The sequence below is a fragment of the Oncorhynchus kisutch genome, linkage group LG9, assembly GCF_002021735.2.
Source record: "Oncorhynchus kisutch isolate 150728-3 linkage group LG9, Okis_V2, whole genome shotgun sequence".
Classification (NCBI taxonomy): Eukaryota; Metazoa; Chordata; class Actinopteri; order Salmoniformes; family Salmonidae; genus Oncorhynchus; species Oncorhynchus kisutch.
Window position 1 is genome coordinate 1,478,365 of NC_034182.2, and position 20,859 is coordinate 1,499,223.

General features: G+C 46.6%; 3 protein-coding genes across 10 annotated transcripts in view; 1 reads left to right on the top strand and 2 right to left on the bottom strand.

The window, feature by feature from the left end:
- LOC109882103 (uncharacterized) overlaps positions 1-4,227 on the bottom strand; it is a 41,095-nt gene extending 36,868 nt beyond the window's left edge. Inside the window, exon 1 of one of the 2 annotated variants that reach the window (XM_031831433.1) lies at positions 3,822-4,227. In XM_031831433.1, coding sequence (XP_031687293.1) covers positions 3,822-3,856 — 35 coding nt within the window. In that variant the 5' untranslated portion in view covers positions 3,857-4,227. The remainder of the gene's footprint in view (positions 1-3,821) is intronic. The other variant, XM_031831431.1, reaches the window with a different exon arrangement.
- The window catches only part of prrt4b (proline rich transmembrane protein 4b), a 31,677-nt gene extending 21,348 nt beyond the window's left edge, over positions 1-10,329 (top strand). Inside the window, exon 3 of the mRNA XM_020474191.2 lies at positions 7,387-10,329. Within this exon, the coding sequence (XP_020329780.2) occupies positions 7,387-9,446 (2,060 nt within the window). The 3' untranslated portion in view covers positions 9,447-10,329. The remainder of the gene's footprint in view (positions 1-7,386) is intronic.
- A 373-nt stretch (positions 10,330-10,702) lies between these two features.
- Positions 10,703-20,859, bottom strand: part of LOC109882102 (inosine-5'-monophosphate dehydrogenase 1b-like) — a 31,310-nt gene continuing 21,153 nt past the window's right edge. For 5 of the 7 annotated variants that reach the window (XM_031831424.1, XM_031831425.1, XM_031831429.1 and 2 more), the window contains 11 exons: positions 20,726-20,827; positions 20,461-20,535; positions 20,025-20,319; positions 19,624-19,823; positions 18,784-18,874; positions 18,517-18,612; positions 17,722-17,865; positions 16,134-16,278; positions 14,536-14,679; positions 14,345-14,428; positions 11,772-12,753 (listed from right to left, as the gene is read on the bottom strand). In XM_031831424.1, coding sequence (XP_031687284.1) covers positions 12,732-12,753; positions 14,345-14,428; positions 14,536-14,679; positions 16,134-16,278; positions 17,722-17,865; positions 18,517-18,612; positions 18,784-18,874; positions 19,624-19,823; positions 20,025-20,319; positions 20,461-20,535; positions 20,726-20,827 — 1,398 coding nt within the window. In that variant the 3' untranslated portion in view covers positions 11,772-12,731. Of the gene's footprint in view, positions 12,754-14,344; positions 14,429-14,535; positions 14,680-16,133; positions 16,279-17,721; positions 17,866-18,516; positions 18,613-18,783; positions 18,875-19,623; positions 19,824-20,024; positions 20,320-20,460; positions 20,536-20,725; positions 20,828-20,859 lie in introns of all 7 variants that reach the window. The other 2 variants (XM_031831423.1, XM_031831428.1) reach the window with 1 other exon arrangement.

Genomic DNA, 20,859 nt, shown 5'->3' on the forward strand with positions numbered 1-20,859 from the left:
AGTAGGGGCCTGAGGGCACACACTTAGTGTGTTGTGAAATCTGCTATGAATGAATTGTAATGTTTTTAAAATTGTATAACTGCCTTAATTTTGCTGGACCCCAGGAAGAGTAGCTGCTGCCTTAGCAGGAACTAATGGGGACCCATAATAAACCCCAGGAAGAGTAGCTGCTGCCTTAGCAGGAACTAATGGGGATTCATAATAAACCCCAGGAAGAGTATCTGCTGCCTTAGCAGGAACTAATGGGGATCCATAATAAACCCCAGGAAGAGTATCTGCTGCCTTAGCAGGAACTAATGGGGATCCATAATAAACCCCAGGAAGAGTAGCTGCTGCCTTAGCAGGAACTAATGGGGATCAATAATAAACCCCAGGAAGAGTAGCTGCTGCCTTAGCAGGAACTAATGGGGATCCATAATAAACCCCAGGAAGAGTAGCTGCTGCCTTAGCAGGAACTAATGGGGATCCATAATAAACCCCAGGAAGAGTAGCTGCTCCCTTAGCAGGAACTAATGGGGATCCATAATAAACCCCGGGAAGAGTAGCTGCTGCCTTAGCAGGAACTAATGGGGATCCATAATAAACCCCAGGAAGAGTAGCTGCTGCCTTAGCAGGAACTAATGGTGATCCATAATAAACCCCAGGAAGAGTATCTGCTGCCTTAGCAGGAACTAATGGGGATCCATAATAAACCCCAGGAAGAGTATCTGCTGCCTTAGCAGGAACTAATGGGGATCCATAATAAACCCCAGGAAGAGTAGCTACTGCCTTAGCAGGAACTAATGGGGATCCATAATAAACCCCAGGAAGAGTAGCTGCTGCCTTAGCAGGAACCAATGGGGATCCATAATAAACCCCAGGAAGAGTAGCTGATGCCTTAGCAGGAACTAATGGGGATCCATAATAAACCCCAGGAAGAGTAGCTGCTGCCTTAGCAGGAACTAATGGGGATCCATAATAAACCCCAGGAAGAGTAGCTGCTGCCTTAGCAGGAACTAATGGGGATCCATAATAAATACAAATACCACCAGGAGTCATTACGACGACAACGTCAAAGCCACTGATCACAGGTAACTGGATTACACTTAACATCACACAAACACAAATAAGATACTGGACACACAAAGATAGGCACACACAGGCACACACACACACACACACACAGGCACACACACACACAGGCACACACACACTTGAATACATCACAAGCCCTCCAATCACTCCTCGCTTACTTACTTCCCCAATCTAGCTCAACACACCGTCAGTTTGAAGAGCAAAGCAGCCTATTACTGTTACAATCTGTCTGAGAGTCACAGCAGCCAGGCAGAAACATTTCCCTCAGCCCTTCCTACAGTCTCTAATTGCCTCCAAAGGGAGGTGACTGTTGGCTGGAATCGTGTTGTTGAACATTTACCAGCCGGAGTCTAGCTAAGGACCTCTCTCCCTCTCTTCGTTTGATTAGTAGCAACCCTTTTCAGAAGAACAACTCAGGTAGAGAGGAAGTAGAAACATCTGGTGGATGGTCAGTAAAGATTCATTAATCATGTGATAATTAAGAGGTTCATTTGAAATCCACTTCTCCGCAGCAGATGTAACCCACATTACTGCCCAGAAATAGCAGACCTATTCAGCCAAATAGCAAAAATAGACTAGTTAAATGTGCTACTGCAGATGACGTGACACCACAGAGGCTTGTGTGTGTGAGAGAGAGAATCTGCTGCCTCCTTATCATGCAAATCAAATATCAAATCAGTCCATAACATGTTCCTATGTAGGACTGTAGCAGGCCAGGGTCTGTTGATGTAAAGGAGTTTTGGGATCATATCAGATCTTTCCACTAAACCCATTTTGCCACAAAATACAATTCTCTCCTCTTCAATGTGCATGACAGCTCCTCCAACAGTCGTTCCGGCTGAATTGCCTTTCTGAGGACAGTGAAATTGAAAGTGAAGGAAAACAGATGAAAGCTAAATGAAGCCTTGGCGCGGGGACAACAGGAGACCAATTAGAAAGATGGAGGGGAGGATGTCAGTGGGAGTTGAGTTCTGCAGTCAGGTGTCAAGGTTTACACTGGGATCCTGGAACAAATAGTCTTCAACTGGTTCCTTTCCTCCTATTTCCTTGATGACCACTGATGTTCTAATTTACCTATCAGTTGATGTGATGAAAATCAATAAAGGCAGAGCATATTAAGAGTATTAAAGGCCCAGTGCTGTCAAAAACATGATTTACCTGTGTTTTATATATACAGGTAACTGCCAAAATAACGGAAACCCTTGAGTAAATGAAGGTTCTGGTGGCTCTGTGGGGTGCATTTTCCTAGCATGGTTTAGGTCCACTCGATCCTTTAGAGGGCAAGGTAAATGTCAATTAATACACAGCCATTCTGAGTGATCACCTTCAACCTATGGTGAATCATCTCTATCTATCCTGATGGGAGTGGAGCCCCCATCCACAGGGCACGAGTGGTCACTGAATGGTTTGATGAGCATGAAAACGATGTAAACCATATGCCCTGGCCGTCTCAGTCACCAGATCTCAACCAATTGAACACTTATAGGAGGTTCTGGAGCGGCGCCTGAACCAGCGGTTTCCACCACCATCAACAAAACAACAAATGATGTCATTTCTGGTGGAAGAATGGTGTCGCATCCCTCCTATAGAGTTCCAGACACTTGTAGAATCTACGCCAAATTGCCAAGGCACATTGAAGGTGTTCAGGTGCCTCGTGGTGGCCAACTTGCTGAGGCACATTGAAGGTGTTCAGGTGCCTCGTGGTGCCCAACATCCTATTATGACACTTTATGTTGCTGGTTCATTTATTTTGTCAGTTACCTGTATTTCCACACTATGAGGTTGGAATAATAGTGTGAAATTGTGAAAATGCTGATAATGCCGTATTAACGTAAGAGCTGTTTGACAAGACCGGCTGTGATTTCTGCCTGTTCAGGTGGGATGGATTTTGGACTGCCTGGCGACAGGCAATATTGAATAATAATTTGGGGGTGCTTATATTTGTCCTGTTACACACAAGTGTATAATGGGAATGTGTTTCTTGCATATCCCAACTCTCCCTGAGACACCCACAGAGAGTGGGGTCACATACAATGCCCCTGAAGCAATTAGAGTTAAGTATCAAGGGCACAGCACAGACTTTTCTCCTTGTCGGCTCCGGTACTCGAACCAGCGAAATTTCGGTTACTGGCCCAACACTAACCTTGAGGCTACCTGCCGCCCATAGACCAATAACAAAGAGAGTTTTAAACCTCTCCGCCAATAACAGCTAGTTTTGAGGTTCCATATCCCTACCATAAAGCTTAGGCCCCTCACTCAGACCACTACCATAGTCCTAGCAAAATTCTTGCTTGAGAAATGTGTCTTTGCTAAGAAGCAATTTTTTTATATATTTTTTAACCAATTTTAATTGAAAAAAATAACAATAAGGTACTTAATTGTTGCCCAGAAATGATTTGATATTGAGATCAAAACAGATGCATTGGGCATTTAAGGCATAACCTCTGACGTAAGTCTGAGACAAATCGCTCAACTTCTGTTGAACTATGGGAACCTTACAGTATGTCCGCAACTCTAGTATGTTTCAATGGCGATTTAAACTGACGCACAAAAAAGACAACCCTTCGATCCGAGTTGGATCTTTGTCAGGTCATCTTTTTCTTGAATACGTTCTTCTGTCCTGCACCTGATGAGTTGGAATTTCCTTCTTTTTCTCTATTTTCTAACCATCTACAAACATCTCTGTCCAAGCTATATTGTAAAGTAGCTTGTTATTGATTATAGTGTCTACATACATACATACGCACGCTGTTGGCATTGAATCCGGGCAGTACCATGACATCCATATATGTGACTGACTGTAAACCTGAGGGGGTTTGTCACAAGTGGAACGTAGACTGTAACTAGGCAGCAACACGCGATGGAACTGACCGGACTTCGCTGTCCCCGTCACACGGCCACATTCCAAAAGGGGCGGGTATCCAGGACGGCGGACTCGCTGGACGCTCCGATGGGCGATTAATTGACCCGAGCGAGACAGGCAGGAACCTTTGGCTCTAGTCCAGAAACCCCAGTCACGTTTTCCACTGTGCCCGCGGGGCAGCTAGGGCATCGCCCAGGAAAGTAAACAAACGGGTGGAACAAGCGACTGGCCTGCCACAACATGACCGCCCTTATCTGTGGCAGTTGCCTCGCCTGGCACTTCCTGTTTGTGTTAAACTCCGCCCACATCTCCCACACTTTTGCAGACAGGGTGTCTGGTATGACAATATTACATCATTATTGTTAGGACACTGCTTCTCGTCTCTCCTGTAGTAATAGCCATCTTCAAAAGGAATCTTTTAGTGACAGATAAGGAACATATCAGGCACCACCTCTTTAACCAGTCTGTAGGTGTCATCATCAGGGATGGTTCCAATGAGTTACTGACTCATACAGGTGGCTGAAAAATAGTGGGCTGAACCAACATTAATATTCTATGGGGGTGCCATGTTATTGCTTTTGGGGAGGGGCACTGATTTGTTAAGGGAGTGCCCAGAACCCCTGGCAGCCAGTGTAATTCTAACCCTGTCAGAACAAATACAATTTATTGTTCATTTCACCCTCCAGATTAGTTGAGTAATAAACTGTGTCAGAGCTGTTAGTGTGCTGATTCACCTCAGTGGATTTTAGACGTGTACAAGACTGTTGTAACTGCAGAGTCTGCTATATATTCAGCTGAACGGACACTCATTATGTGCAACTGTGCAAAACCTAAAGGGAATGTATCAATAGCCATGTTGTGCTAGGGTGTACTATATCTTACAGGGGACTAGAGAGAGATAGAGAAACATCATGGAACGATGCACGGAGGAACCTCTTTAATAAACACGTTTCCTTTCTGCCCATTAAAGATTCAGCGGGCCTAATTAAAAAACCCTGCATCGGGGGAAAACAAAGCCTCTTAAAACATTGGCAGTCAGTATTTCACTGCATTAGCGCCATGATTAAAGCCCCGGTCGCCCGTCTCGTAACCGTCTGTCAGAGGTATAAACAAAAAAAATGGTGATGTCGTGCCGCGAGACAGATCGCTCACTCAGGTTCATATTTCCCAGAGCTTGACGGGTCCGTCATCAACTCACACCGAATGAGCACGGAATGAGGACTAAACGAGTGCCAAAAGAAGACAATCAGTACTCTGCAGGACAGCGCTGAGGTTTATGTTGAAGCCCCTCTTTAAAAGGATCAGCCACTCGAGTCAGGCTTTGATAGAAATGTTCAGGAGTCCGTGTTGTGGTTTGGGCTTCCTGAATAGAGTGGAGAGGTTTCTTTGGTCGGCGAATGAGAGGGACCAGCGAGGCTGATGGGAGGTGGAGAATACAGTCTTAATAACAACCTTTCTACAACACACCATGTTAACAGGAAGCACTCTTGCATTAAACTGAGAGAAAAAGGCACTGGGTTTTGTGTTTCAGCATCCTCAATATGGTTGCAGGGCCACATGCATGCACACCATACCCAAAGCTGTTCACATTAGAGCTCAATTGCCAGGCAGTGTATTTAGACAGGGAGAGAGTGAGAGAGAGAGAAGGAGCAATGCGGGAGGAAGAGAGAGACACACAACGATGGGGTAGAGGTTATGATGGGGTAGAGGTTATGAGAGGAAGAGAGAGACACACACAATGATGGGGTAGAGGTTATGAGAGGAAGAGAGAGCGTGTGTGTCAGAGAGAGAGAGAAAAAAATAAGAATGGTCTTCGAGGGAGGAAACAGGACCAGTATAGAAGAGACGTCACAAACAAAACAGTCCATTACGGATCTGGGACTGAGACGGGGTGGGGAAACAGACAGCTACCATACAACACAATCAGAGGAGCTAGGGTCTCATATATCACAAACAGAAAAGGGACAACTTAAATGTATAAATACATGACTTAGTTTTGTGGTACAAAAGTTTGTACATAAATTGAGGTTGCATAACAACATGCAATCAAGGTGCCAACAGACATGACGTATTCTCATTTTGCCACACGTCTATATCATCCAAACTGCATTTTAGTACCATAAAGACCACATTTTGAGACCATTTGACAAATGCCTGGGCTGTATTATACAATATTCAAAAGCATCCTTATTTTAATCAAATCCAACCCACACAGTCCACTTCACACCACTATCACAGAGAGACGTTTCAGAGTCACAAGGTACTCTACATCTAGCAGCCCACAAATCACGCAGCTCTGTAACTGCTAGTACCTCCCTGTATACCGGGATATCCTGCTCGTTTGTCTCCGTCTCTGTAGCCCAATAAGGAGCCTGGTGGGAGGACGGCTCATAATAATGTCTGGAACGGAGCAAACGGAATGATACCATTCCATAGATTCTGCTCCAGCCTTTATCTCTCAGTTTTCACGTCTTCAATAGGAGGAGTGAGGAGAAGCATGGAAATAAATGGGTGCCCGCTGGTCTGTTTGATGTCCTAGCTAATCTGTTTTACTGAAGTGGCATTGATTGAAGATAATGCTTTGCCTAATGGCTATTATGGAAGCCATGTAAGATGTTGGCTGTCGAAGTCTGTAAAGCTCGCTTTGAAAAGGAAGAGCCTAAAACCGTGCGAGGGAAACTGTCGCTGGTGCCCATCCGTGATGCATTTGTTTGTGTGTAATGACTACTAGGTACACACATCCAAGTCATCTTCCATATATTGATCTTACCAGTATACATGCATTGATCTTACCCACATGCTTTCACAGACTTGGCGCTCAGCCCACATGCTTTCACAGACTTGGCGCTCAGCCCACATGCTTTCACAGACTTGGCCCTCAGCCCACATGCTTTCACAGACTTGGCCCTCAGCCCACATGCTTTCACAGACTTGGCCCTCAGCCCACATGCTTTCACAGACTTGGCCCTCAGCCCACATGCTTTCACAGACTTGGCCCTCAGCCCACATGCTTTCACAGACTTGGCCCTCAGCCCACATGCTTTCACAGACTTGGCGCTCAGCCCACATGCTTTCACAGACTTGGCCCTCAGCCCACATGCTTTCACAGATTTGGCCCTCAGCCCATTAGTGTCTAGGCTCGAATGTTGAGTAAACATTGTGTATTCTCATGTGTGCCTGTTTAGAATGGACTCTCTTGGGTGTTGCCCTCTGCTGGTAAATTGTATTACTATGCAGTTATCAGAAAACAGCATCCTGAGGACGATGTGGCTGTGCAGCATTGCGCTGTATAGACGCTGCTGCATATGGCATTGATCTATATTTGGGACGGTCAGATGGCCACAGGTGGATTTCACATGTCAAACCTCATGACAAATTGCTTTTTAGGAAGCGATCAACGTTTTCTGGAATCGAAATTGAAATTCAATATTTTCCCATGTTTTTTTCAGGTAACCTTCCTGATCCTGAAGACTGGCTGTCCGACCCAACGGGCAGTGAAGCCACCTACCTACCAGACTGCAATCAGGAACGTTCGGGAATCTGCAACATCTCCGACACCTGGGCACCGCCCACCACCTCTGACGTCCTCCCCACCGCCAACACCCCCTCCACCAACCAATCAAATAACCCCTTCCTGATTCCGGCCCGGCCCATGTTCGTATCCCTGCATTCTGATTGGAACAGCGCCATGGCCGCCTGGGGGTTAGCGTGGGATGCACACGTGTACGGTCTGGGCTCCATCTTCGCCATGGTGACCCTGGCCTCGGCGCTCAACCTGCTGTGCCTGCCCCTGCGCTGCCCTTCCGGCTGTGGCTACTTCGCCCTGGTCAGCGTCTTCCTCCTGGCTGCAGGGTGTACCAGGGCTTTCTCCCTCCTCTACGATGCCTACGGCCATCAGGACCGGCTGCCCTCCACCGAGGCCTCCCTGCTGCTCTACGAAGCCCCGTTCCCCTGCCTGACTGCAGCCTTCGGCCTGGTCTTCCTGCTCCTCTCTATGCGCTCCAGGATGCAGCTATCCTACTCAGCCTTCCAGAGACCCTGTTTCCTGGCCTGTCTGGTGTTGCTGCACTTCGCAGCAGCTTTTGGTCCTGTAGCACTGCTGAGGCTCTACCAGAGGAGGGCACCCTTCTGCCTCTTCATCTCGCTGATCTCCCGGGGAACGTTTGTGGCGCTGGTTTCTTTTCTATCGGTCGCCTATTTTGTGTTTTTCTGCTACGTACGGGCGGACTCAAAGCACATTTACCACCTGAATAACACCTCGCCCACGCCAGCTGAGCGATACAACCGCTGTCCATTCGCAGAGAGCAGGGACTGGGACCGTGCGGCTGCGACAGTGTGCCTTTCGGCTCTGTTCTGCCTGGCTTGCGCCGGGCTGCAGCTGTACGCCATGCTCCACTCTCTGGGGCTCGCCGGAGGAGCAGATGTGTTCCGCCCCTGGCCTTGGTGGACCTTCCAGCTCAGCTGCAGGGTTTGTGAGGCCGGAGTTTGTCTCACCCTAGCCCTGGTGGTGGCCCAGCCAATCTACTGCTCTGATCACCTTCCCCAGCCTGGAAGCTGCTGGACGGAGCTGCTGGCGATCAAGTCGCCCATTATGCCGGGAACCTACCAGTGGACCCTGAGCCAGCAGGAGAAGCTGGCCATCTGCGACATTGGGCACGGGGAGACAGAGTGCCTGCCCCTCTACACACTGATGGATGAAAGGCTAGGCAGCAGCTTGAACGGCCTGGACCTCCTGTACCACAGCAACCGGGCCTTGGCTTACAGAGACCTGGACCTGAATTTGGATCTGCCTGGCTCCAGCAAGCCCGAGGACAGGTGTGGTGGAGAGGCGTCCGGGGGTTCCTCCTTCACCAGCGACTCCACGGCTGACCTGCGGCCGCCATCGCCCATCAACCTGCGCCGTAGTATTGATGAGGCGCTCTTCAGCGAGGACCTCTTTCCCATAAGCCTCTTCAGACCGTCCATACCCTTTTGCTGCAGTGACCTGTCACTCAACATCCCCTATTCCACGTCCACCTTGCCCAATGGTGGCCAGGTGCTTCGAGAGACCCTCTCAACTGACCCAGGCCTGTACCGGACGACCTCCTGCGTGGAGATGCCCCCTCCTCCCCCAACCCCTCTACCAAACCGACCTATGGCAGGCGACACCATCCTGGGTGCTCCACCATCTCCCTCCCTGTCCTCCAACTCCTCTTCCCCAGAACGCTGGAGGGAAAGTTCCTCCTCCTGCTCCCTGTACAGACCCTCATTAGGGGGGTCCTTTCTGGTCCTCTGTTCCAGCCCAGAGGGGCACGCCCAACCCTCATCCCTAGGCGGCAGCTCAAGCCGCATTACAGTCTCCAGCCACCAGGGCTCACACATGCAGAGATACTATCGCACACTGGGGTCAGCCTCACAGGAGAGTCTTGACCTAGAGTCTGAAGCGGACCGGTCCGTACAAGAGGAGTTCATCAATGTCTGCAGACAGATTGATGCGATGAGCATCTGCAGTGAGACAATTGACCTGTAGGCAGAGCTCTCAACAGTCAAGGGCTAAAGGCTGAGGACTGGACTGAAATAAGGTGTTGTGAAGAAGGATTCAAGATGGCGTCACAATCTGTAAGGAGCAACGAGCGGTTTGATTCATCAGGCTAGCCTTCATTGTCACGAAAGGTGAAACAGTGCGTAAATGAACTGAGGGTTTGTTTGAGAATGTTGACAAGAGTCTTAAGTGCCACATGCCAATGAGAAATTTGTGAAATTTTTTCCACATTTGCTATTGGATGATGAAGTTTGATACGTTAATAAAAGTTGCGTTTTCCTGTGCATTTCAAGAGGGGCACAGGAAAGAAAAATACATTTGTACAAAACGTTTTGCATTCAAATAAATAATACTGTGATTGAAATAAGCACTTAATAAACGACTACTGAAATCTTGTTTTAATATTTTAGCATACTCTTATCCAGATTGTGAGTGCATACATTCTCATACTTTTTTCCCTTCTCCATACTGGTCCTCTGTTGGAATCAAACCCTGGTGTTGCCAGCACCATGCTCTACCAACTGAGCTACACGGGACTGTACTTTACATTTTCATAGTGTAAGATTGTTATTCAATGCCAAGTTGTTTCAATTCAGTCAAATAGAATTGTGTTTGTGAGCCTCTACATGAAGAATTAGACATGTTAGAGATGTGCTTTAAGATCCATCCAATAAAGGAAAGCTTGATTTGAACTAACAGCAACATTGTAGCGGAGCAGCAGTGAACTATACTGGTAGGATAGCACCGATACTATTGTGCTTTAACTTCGGACTGACACACAGTACATTTTATATGAGCCGCTTTATATTTTATTAATGTTAAAAAAATACTTTACTCAAAACATGATTAAATAAAGAGAAATGTCAACATTTACGTGTGCATGTTTTGTTTCCACCAAGTTTCAGGTCATGTAGAACGTATCTTCTATAGTTACATTTGGGGATATTTTTGACAACGCAATAATATTTTTGCACCAGTTGGCTGTACCTGCCCCAATACACCAGAATTTTTTACTTCATAGCTTGATCGCAATCTTTTTAAATTAGGTAGACAATTTGTATCCAACACTTACTTCCACGACTGAGCAAAACTCATGACTCTTGTCCCTCTGCAGCAGACACATGATGAGAAATATGTTTGGAACATTGAATCGCAATACATATCGTATCAGCACACAAGTATCGTGACAATATATTGTATCCTGAGGTCCCTGGAAATTCCCAGCCTTAATAACAACCCACAAATCAACATATTTGGACTTTTATTGTTTTACAGCATTAGGGACCGGTTTCTGTTGTAATCCCATTGTAAACAAGGCCTGTTTCATATTCAGTGGGGATTTTCAGAACTAAAAAGGTGGGAGACTGCAAACAACCATTTCAAACAGGATACAGGTATATAATTCTCCATACATCTTCATGTACATATTTACTTAATATTCATGTCAACTGTAAGAGTACTGTTAGTCAAGTGAGGTCCCGGTAGGGCAAAGTACATTAGCACAAAACGGAAAGAAAGTCACTCCTACAGCTTAGAGACATCCTAAAAAAAACATCTGGCAAAAAGGACATTGTTTACGAAAAACATTAGAAAAATCTATTCCTACACAAGCTGAATGATATAGATACGGCATCTCAGTGGGAAAGGGGGTGAGGAGGATGTATAGCGCCATGCACATACACAGTTCTTATGGGAATTTAAGACTTTCCGTCTTGTGCGGTCATCATCGACCCCCATTTCAAGGCATATCTCTGGTAATCAGAGCAGGTCAAAGCTGCTAGCAATTGGTGCCACAATCTGGGACAGGGGTGGAGCGAGGGACTACATTGCTGGCGATTCGTAGCTTTAAATTTGGGCTTTTAGTATTAATAACACCAAAGTGTAACAGAGAGCATGTTGATACATTTGGCAGTATGTACGGAATTAGAAAAAAGCGGAATATAAATAGAGCCGTGTTGAGGCTTTAAAAAACATACATATCAAAACCCTTCATGCTCCTTCGAGCCGCTGGGTCTTTCTTCAGCAGAGATCGTCAACTAGATTCAGCCTCGGGACGATTTCTTGGGTGGATGAGCAGGGGCCGGAACATAATTACAAATCATTTGTAGACTGCAAATTCACCGCAGGAGGTCCAAACAGATATAATATAACTTAACCAATCATTTCAAACCTTGTTTACATTTAGTATACGATGACATCTCTGTATTATCTGTAGGAATACTTGGGAACAGATATCCAAAATTAAAATCACTTGGTTCTGATTAACTGGTGTTTTTACACCCTTTTGTTCCAAGCATAATAATCATTTATTTATTTACTGTGGGGGGGGGGCACGGGGGATGCCAGTTGGGGAACCCTGCTTTACAGCTTTTAAATCAAACCATTTTCTCTAAACTCGTTTCATTCCAGTCTAAAAGATGATCGTATTACCCATTGTTTACCGGCACTGTGGTTTTAAAAACGTTCCTTGATCTATGGCCGATGTCTATCTTTTGGCCCCAACCGTGCTCTCAACACACTAGAAGCATTGTGATAGGCCACTAGTTGATTGGTTCACGTCGAATAAGGGGGGTATGGACATGGCCACTACAGCGAGGGAATGTCACCTAGTCTAGAGTCCCAGCCAATGAGTCTGTCAGTTGAATCAGTCAAAAGTTTAACAGAACAATATACTTTTCTCAAAGCAGTTACCATCTTTCTGCATAAACAGAGCTAACTACATAGATAAAGGAGGATTGCCAGAATACACTTGCACACAGAGTAGCAAGACAAGTGTTTTTCCACATATATAGTTTGATTGGGATGTTTGTGGCTTCTGATGTGGAGGTGTCGGTACGAGCAGATCCCAGGGAATACAGAGGGGTGACAGTATGGCTCTCTCAGTTTCACCAGGAAGAGGAAGATAGCATAACAGCACCTTCTTCACTGAGTTTGTCCTCACACACACTCTCTCTCTCTCTCTCTCTCTCACACACAGACACACACAATAAAATACTTCCTTCAACACGCTCTCACACACCCCAAGGGGACCGGTATTCTGGGAGGGGGTTATGGTGAAAACCCTGATGTTCCGCTTCGTAAGTGCAAAATCCTATGTTTCCCAGGTGATGATGTTTGTTTTGCAGGTGTTCCCCCCAGACCTCTCCCATGGGGTGTGTGGGGAGTCGGCAGGGAGAGTGATGAGGTGGGTGTCAGATGTGGCGGGTACGTTTGGTCACAACGGGGGTGGGGGCGTCGGGGGCGGCCCTAGTCCGCTTCTTTCTGGCCCCTCCATCAGTAAAGTCGTTTCTCGTAACTGCAGAGAGAGAGAGAGAGGGCATCGTGAAAACACAATGATACCATCAATCAGTTAATGATAATCAATAATATAACGACCACACAAAACAATTCCTATCACCTGCTCTAAAACACACAGAACAATTCCTATCACCTGCCCTAAAACACACAAAACATTTCCTTACACCTGCCCTAAAACACACGGAACAATTCCTATTACCTGCTCTAAAACACACAAAACAATTACTATCACCTGCCCTAAAACACACAAAACAATTCCTATCACCTGCCCTAAAACACACAGAACAATTCCTATCACCTGCCCTAAAACACACAGAACAATTCCTATCACCTGCCCTAAAACACACAGAACAATTCCTATTACCTGCCCTAAAACACACAGAACAATTCCTATCACCTGCCCTAAAACACACAGAACAATTCCTATCACCTGCCCTAAAACACACAGAACAATTCCTATCACCTGCCCTAAAACACACAGAACAATTCCTATCACCTGCCCTAAAACACACAGAACAATTCCTATTACCTGCCCTAAAACACACAGAACAATTCCTATCACCTGCCCTAAAACACACAGAACAATTCCTATCACCTGCCCTAAAACACACAAAACAATTCCAATCACCTGCTCTAAAACACACAGAACAATTCCTATTACCTGCTCTAAAACACACAAAACAATTCCAATCACCTGCTCTAAAACACACAAAACAATTCCTATCACCTGCCCTAAAACACACAGAACAATTCCTATCACCTGCCCTAAAACACACAAAACAATTCCAATCACCTGCTCTAAAACACACAGAACAATTCCTATTACCTGCTCTAAAACACACAAAACAATTCCAATCACCTGCTCTAAAACACACAGAACAATTCCTATTACCTGCTCTAAAACAACCGGATGGAACCCTTTCCTACTACATCAGCTATCAATCTGTCTAAGCAATAAGATACTGATTCAACTTTAAAACAAATTCCATTCAATCCCCCACCATCTTGCCAGTATACTTATTACAGGGTTATCTGCCCTATGGATAACTGGGGAAGGAGAGGATAGAAGGAGGCTAGTGGACAGAGAGAGGAGACTAACAAAGCTTCCCATAATTCATCCCCATTCAAAGATGAAATACGTAATGGCGAGCACCCCTCCTCCCACTAACAATATAATAGTCTGAAGGGGAACGTCACATCGCCATATTAGCCGTCCTTATAGGCTAGCTGCCAGATTCAAACATCAAGATGGGAAGCACTTATCTAAAGGTAAGATTTACATTTCCCACCTGGATCATTTAATCAACAAGATCAAACTTAACCATTCAATTTAGAAACAAGGGGAGAGTTGTTCTACATGCAAATGGCGATGTGGGGCCCACCACTAGGCCACACCCTTCACTTCACAGGTCTATGTATGTGTACTTACATGGAACAACAGAACATCTATGGTGAAAGAGAGAGAGAAAGAGGACTGATGTCTGAGAAAGAGGCAACACAGTCGTAGAAAAGTCACGTCTATCTACTGCTACACACACACATTTAAATTCCACTGTGTGTGTGTGTGTGGGAGACAGAGTCCAACGTACGAGTGAAGCCCATGGACTCCTCCTTCCACCTGAGCAGACGTGGTCCTCTTTTCAAACTTCAGCTCTCCAGAGTACATCATGGAGCTGTGGAAAACAACACAATATCAGAGATCACTCAGTCACACTACTATCAGAGATCACACACTGGTCCCCTCTCCCCTCTACTCTCACCCTCTCCCTCACAAACTCACCGTAGAACAGAGAGACTCTTGGCGCCGATGTCCTGACAGCCATGTTGGATGCCAGCGATCAGGTAGGGTATAAACTTGTGGATGGAGCCCTTGTCCTGAACAGAGCCGGACACACCCTGAGCCACCTTCACCTTGTCCCCTTCACTGTGGAATCAGCCAGTCAGAACACAGAGACGGGTTAGACACGGCTGTGGAATCAGCCAGTCAGAACACAGAGACAGTTTAGACACTGCTGTAGAATCAGCCAGTCAGAACACAGAGACGGGTTAGACACTGCTGTGGAATCAGCCAATCAGAACATAGAGACGGGTTAGACACTGCTGTGGAATCAGCCAGTCAGAACACAGAGACGGGTTAGACACGGCTGTGGAATCAGCCAGTCAGAACACAGAGACGGGTTAGACACTGCTGTGGAATCAGCCAGTCAGAACACAGAGACGGGTTAGACACTGCTGTAGAATCAGCCAGTCAGAACACAGAGACGGGTTAGACACTGCTGTGGAATCAGCCAGTCAGAACACAGAGACGGGTTAGACACTGCTGTAGAATCAGCCAGTCAGAACACAGAGACGGGTTAGACACTGCTGTGGAATCAGCCAGTCAGAACACAGAGACGGGTTAGACACGGATGTGGAATCAGCCAGTCAGAACACAGAGACGGGTTAGACACTGCTGTGGAATCAGCCAGTCAGAACACAGAGACGGGTTAGACACGGCTGTGGAATCAGCCAGTCAGAACACAGAGACGGGTTAGACACGGCTGTGGAATCAGCCAGTCAGAACACAGAGACGGGTTAGACACTGCTGTGGAATCAGCCAGTCAGAACACAGAGACGGGTTAGACACTGCTGTAGAATCAGCCAGTCAGAACACAGAGACGGGTTAGACACTGCTGTGGAATCAGCCAGTCAGAACACAGAGACGGGTTAGACACGGATGTGGAATCAGCCAGTCAGAACACAGAGACGGGTTAGACACTGCTGTAGAATCAGCCAGTCAGAACACAGAGACGGGTTAGACACTGCTGTGGAATCAGCCAGTCAGAACACAGAGACGGGTTAGACACTGCTGTGGAATCAGCCAGTCAGAACACAGAGACGGGTTAGACACGGATGTGGAATCAGCCAGTCAGAACACAGAGACGGGTTAGACACTGCTGTGGAATCAGCCAGTCAGAACACAGAGACGGGTTAGACACTGCTGATGGACAGCGAAATTCTCTAATGAGAGCACAGAGAGCAGCTTAAACACAGGAAAGTTGGCATCATTTGTTTTGAGAAAATGACTTACATTTGTCATATATTGTATTACAATGTGAACCGTCTGAATGAAGGACAAACCAATAAATACATGTATATAATCAGACATAAAATATAAATTTCATTCAACAGCGATTAACAGCAACTGTTGATGTGCAACAACTTTGTTTACCTGGTCTTCATTCCAACCCTCCTATGAATTCTAGTAGTGTCTGATCAAGAGGTAGTCCCAAATGGTACCCTATTCCCTATGGCCCCTGGTCAGAAGTAGTGCACTATACAGGCCAGGGAATAGGATGTGATTTGGGCTGCAGCTCTAGTGTGTGATGTCCTCCCTACCTGAAGTAGCGTTTCTGGCTGCTGGTGCTCTTCTCCATGGCGTCCAGAGAGCCCATGCCGCGGTACTTCTTCAGCCGCACGCCGTCCGAGAAGAAGTACTCCCCCGGAGCCTCCGTGGTCGCCGCTAGCAACGAGCCCATCATCACTGGGGAGGGGCGGAAGAGGTCATAACTCAAGGTCATTGGTTGGTAAGCATTTCTCCAACTAACTGTCGGTACGGCTAGTGTTTTGTTACATCGACTAGCTTCACATTGGCTTTACATTAGCTTTGATTACCATCAATCAGCTTTGAATGAATTAGAGGAATAGACGTGAGATCAACAGTGGATTAGAGGAATAGACGTGAGATCAACAGTGGATTAGAGGAATAGACGTGAGATCAACAGTGGATTAGAGGAATAGACGTGAGATCAACAGTGGATTAGAGGAATAGACGTGAGATCAACAGTGGATTAGAGGAATAGACGTGAGATCAACAGTGGATTAGAGGAATAGACGTGAGATCAACAGTGGATTAGAGGAATAGACGTGAGATCAACAGTGGATTAGAGGAATAGACGTGAGATCAACAGTGGATTAGAGGAATAGACGTGAGATCAACAGTGGATTAGAGGAATAGACGTGAGATCAACAGTGGATTAGAGGAATAGACGTGAGATCAACAGTGGATTAGAGGAATAGACGTGAGAGCAACAGTGGATTAGAGGAATAGACGTGAGAGCAACAGTGGATTAGAGGAATAGACGTGAGAGCAACAGTGGATTAGAGGAATAGACGTGAGAGCAACAGTGGATTAGAGGAATAGACGTGAGAGCAACAGTGGATTAGAGGAATAGACGTGAGATCAACAGTGAATTAGAGGAATAGACGTGAGATCAACAGTGGATTAGAGGAATAGACGTGAGATCAACAGTGGATTAGAGGAATAGACGTGAGATCAACAGTGGATTAGAGGAATAGACGTGAGATCAACAGTGGATTAGAGGAATAGACATGAGATCAACAGTGGATTAGAGGAATAGACGTGAGATCAACAGTGGATTAGAGGAATAGACGTGAGATCAACAGTGGATTAGAGGAATAGACGTGAGATCAACAGTGGATTAGAGGAATAGACGTGAGATCAACAGTGGATTAGAGGAATAGACGTGAGATCAACAGTGGGAAATAGAAAACTAGCCCAAAGACATCAAGATACTGTAATACTATAGACCTGGGCTGTTCAATTCTGTTCCTGAAGGGCTGAAAAACTTCTGGTTTCTGGTTCTACCTGGTAGTTAATTGCACTCACTTGGTGTCCCAGGTCTGAATTAGTCCCTGATTAGGAGAGGATGAAAACCAGAAGTGTTTTGGCCCTCCAGGACCGACATTGGACAGCCCTGCTATACACCTATTCTAGCCTATGAAATGAACCACATTGACCTAGTGCATACTATAAAAGGGGTTCATGAAGGATTAAGCTAATGAATGAATGAATGGGTGAATAAGTGACAACAGAAGAGTGAATGGTAATGAATGCATGACAATGAAAGAGAATGAATGACTATGAAAGAGTGAACGCATGAATTAATAAGTGAATGAAAGGTACCTGTGGATGCCCCGAGTGAGAGAGCCTTGACCACGTGGCCCACGGTCTGAATGCCGCCGTCTGCGATGACTGGCACACCGAAACGTCTAGCATACTCTGCCACCTTATACACCGAGGTGCCCTGAGGCCGCCCGCACGCCATCACTACGGGAGACGGAGACAGGAAATGAGTCACCTTACCATGGTAACATATCCTATGACCGGTGTAGTCAGGCGGTGTTCAGTTGGGCCCGATGGATGGATGGATATTTTACGGAAGTAATATCAGAATCAAGGTGTTCAGTAAAAAATGAAAAGGACTGAATATGTTCTTCCAATAAGGATGTTTGTTTTGTGCTTGAAAAACGTTTGCCATTATTTGCTGAACGTAATGCTGTGGAGAAAGTCGTCGCCATGGTAACCAAGAGCAGAGCCTTCATAAATCACCACAGCGACAGAGACTAGCAACCAGAAGGATCAGAGTAGCGTTGGTTACTCGCTACTCTGATCCTTCTCCAGTTTTGCTGTGTAGCTTCAGCGGTTGACCTTACATTAGAACTGATCCAAAGACAGCTATGTGTATTATCACATTTCTATTTAACATCACTACACTCATATATCATAACATTTAGAAGTAATACTACAATTCCAAATCGTACATTGCACTCAAGGTGTAGATTCTGGGTTGGGTCAATTCCATTTCAACTCAGTCAATTCCGCAAGTGGGTTGAAATATAAAACCAGCAACATCCTCTCCTGCATTCAGATGTGAATTGATCCTGTAAGGTTGATAGTATCAGGGGGTGGGGTCACTACCTTCCTGGGTGATACAGATGGAGCCACAGCCCATGCCCACTCTCAGAGCGTCCACTCCTGCATCAATCAGGTTCTTGGCCTGGGCTGCCGTCACCACTACAAGAGACAACACCACATCATCAGAAGGCAGGAAAAGAAAGGTTTGGTGTGTAAGTGTCTAATGTATTTTCCCCCCAAGACCGATCTTGATAGCCTCTCAAAGATCTGAAACTGGATGGCTGGAAGTGTCATAGTGATAAATCCTGTCCCAGCGCTCCACTCTCTCACCGTTCCCTCCCACCACCTGCAGCTCGCTGTACTTCTGTTTGATGTAGTTGATCATGTTGACCTGATACACAGAGTTGCCTTGTGAGGAATCCTGCAGAAACAGAGAAAACAAGTCATGTCTGCACTGCAGTGACACGGTCTACTGCCATTTAGACCTGAAACCCAACCGTAACTCGCCCCTAACCACCATGTCCACCAAAACTGTATGACTGGGGCCTCCCGGGTGGCACAGTGGTTAAGGGCGCTGTACTGCAGCGCCAGCTGTGCCACCAGACTCTGGGTTCGCGACCAGGCTCTGTTGTAACCCGGCCGCGACCGGGAGGCACAATTGGCCTAGCGTCGTCCGGGTTAGGGAGGGTTTGGCCGGTAGGGAAATCCTTGTCTCATCGCGCACCAGCGACTCTTGTGGCGCATGACTTTCAACCTTTGTCTCTCCCGAGCTCGTACGGGAGTTGTAGCGATGATAGTAGCTACTAAACAATTGGATAACACGAAATTGGGGAGAAAAAGGGGCAAAAATTCTTTTTTAACTGTATGACCAGGTCAACCACTAACCACCATGTCCACCAAAACTGCATGAAAAGGTCAACCACTAACCACCATGTCCACCAAAACTGCATGAAAAGGTCAACCACTAACCACCATGTCCACCAAAACTGCATGAAAAGGTCAACCACTAACCACCATGTCCACCAAAACTGCATGAAAAGGTCAACCACTAACCACCATGTCCACCAAAACTGCATGAAAAGGTCAACCCCTAACCCAACCCTCCCATCTACCGCAATCTAAACCTAATCTGGATCCTAACCATAACCATAACCCCAACCTCAAACCCACCAGTACGACCACGTCGACCCCAGCCTGCATCAGTAGGTCCAGTCTGTACTTGTCGTCGTCCCTGGTGCCGATGGCGGCTCCGCACAGCAGCTGTTTGCGAGAGTCTTTGGAGGCCAGGGGGTAGTCCCTGTTCTTCTTCAAGTCTGTCCTGGCGATGATGGACACCAGCTCATCACTGTCATTCACGATGGGCAGCTTGCCTGGTGGGGGGGGGGGGGGGGGGGGGAAGAGAGCGCGAAGAGACTTTGTAATTCTGCCATCTAACCTCAAACAGTTCATAAATGACCTTGTACAGCAAACCAAAGACAATCTAATCAATAATAAGTTGAGGATGATACAATAGAACAATGTACCAGAAAACAGGCCACAATAGACTCCTAGGACTGTACCGACTGGCTCACCTTTTTTGCTTCGCTGTAGAATGTCGTTAGCCTCTTTCAGCGTGACACCGGCTGGGGCCACCACTAGCTCCTCCCTCTTAGTCATGGCCTCCTCCAGTGGTCGGCTGTGGTCCTTCTCGGAGAGGAAGTCGATGTCTCTGGAGGTGATGATGCCCACCAGCTTGCTGCCCATCTTGCCAGTCTCGGTGACGGGGATGCCAGAGAAGCCGTGGCGAGTCTTGGCCTCGAACACGTCCCCCACCGTGTGACGCGGGCTCATTACAAGAGGGTCTGTGATGAAGCCCTGCTCAAACCTCTGGACAAACAACAAATATCTGTTAATAAACCATTGTGTGTATAGATGCACCGCAACCCATTTAATACCAATCAATATAAAATGATGCAAGTCATTAACTACAAAGGGTAAATGCTTCCATAGGCGTTTATGGGGTCTCACCTTAACCTTGCGGACCTCGTTGGCTTGGAATTCAGGGGTGCAGTTGTGATGGATGAGGCCGATGCCTCCCATGAGCTAAAGGCATTCAAAAACACCCGACAAATAAAACACACTTTTGGGAGACGGAATACTGTTTATGGTATGTTTCCCCCCAGCAACACAAAACACTTAGAATGTGACGGATGTGGAAAGCGCACAGTCATTTCTAGCACATATATATATATATATTTTGTACTGGCTCGAATGTCAGGCTGCAAGGTCTCACCGCCATGGCGATGGCCATCGATGACTCTGTGACTGTGTCCATGGGGGAGGAGATGAGAGGTGTCTTCAGGGTGATCTTCCTGGTCAGGGCAGAGGTCAGGTCCTGGTGGAGAAAGTAAGGAGGACATATTGGCT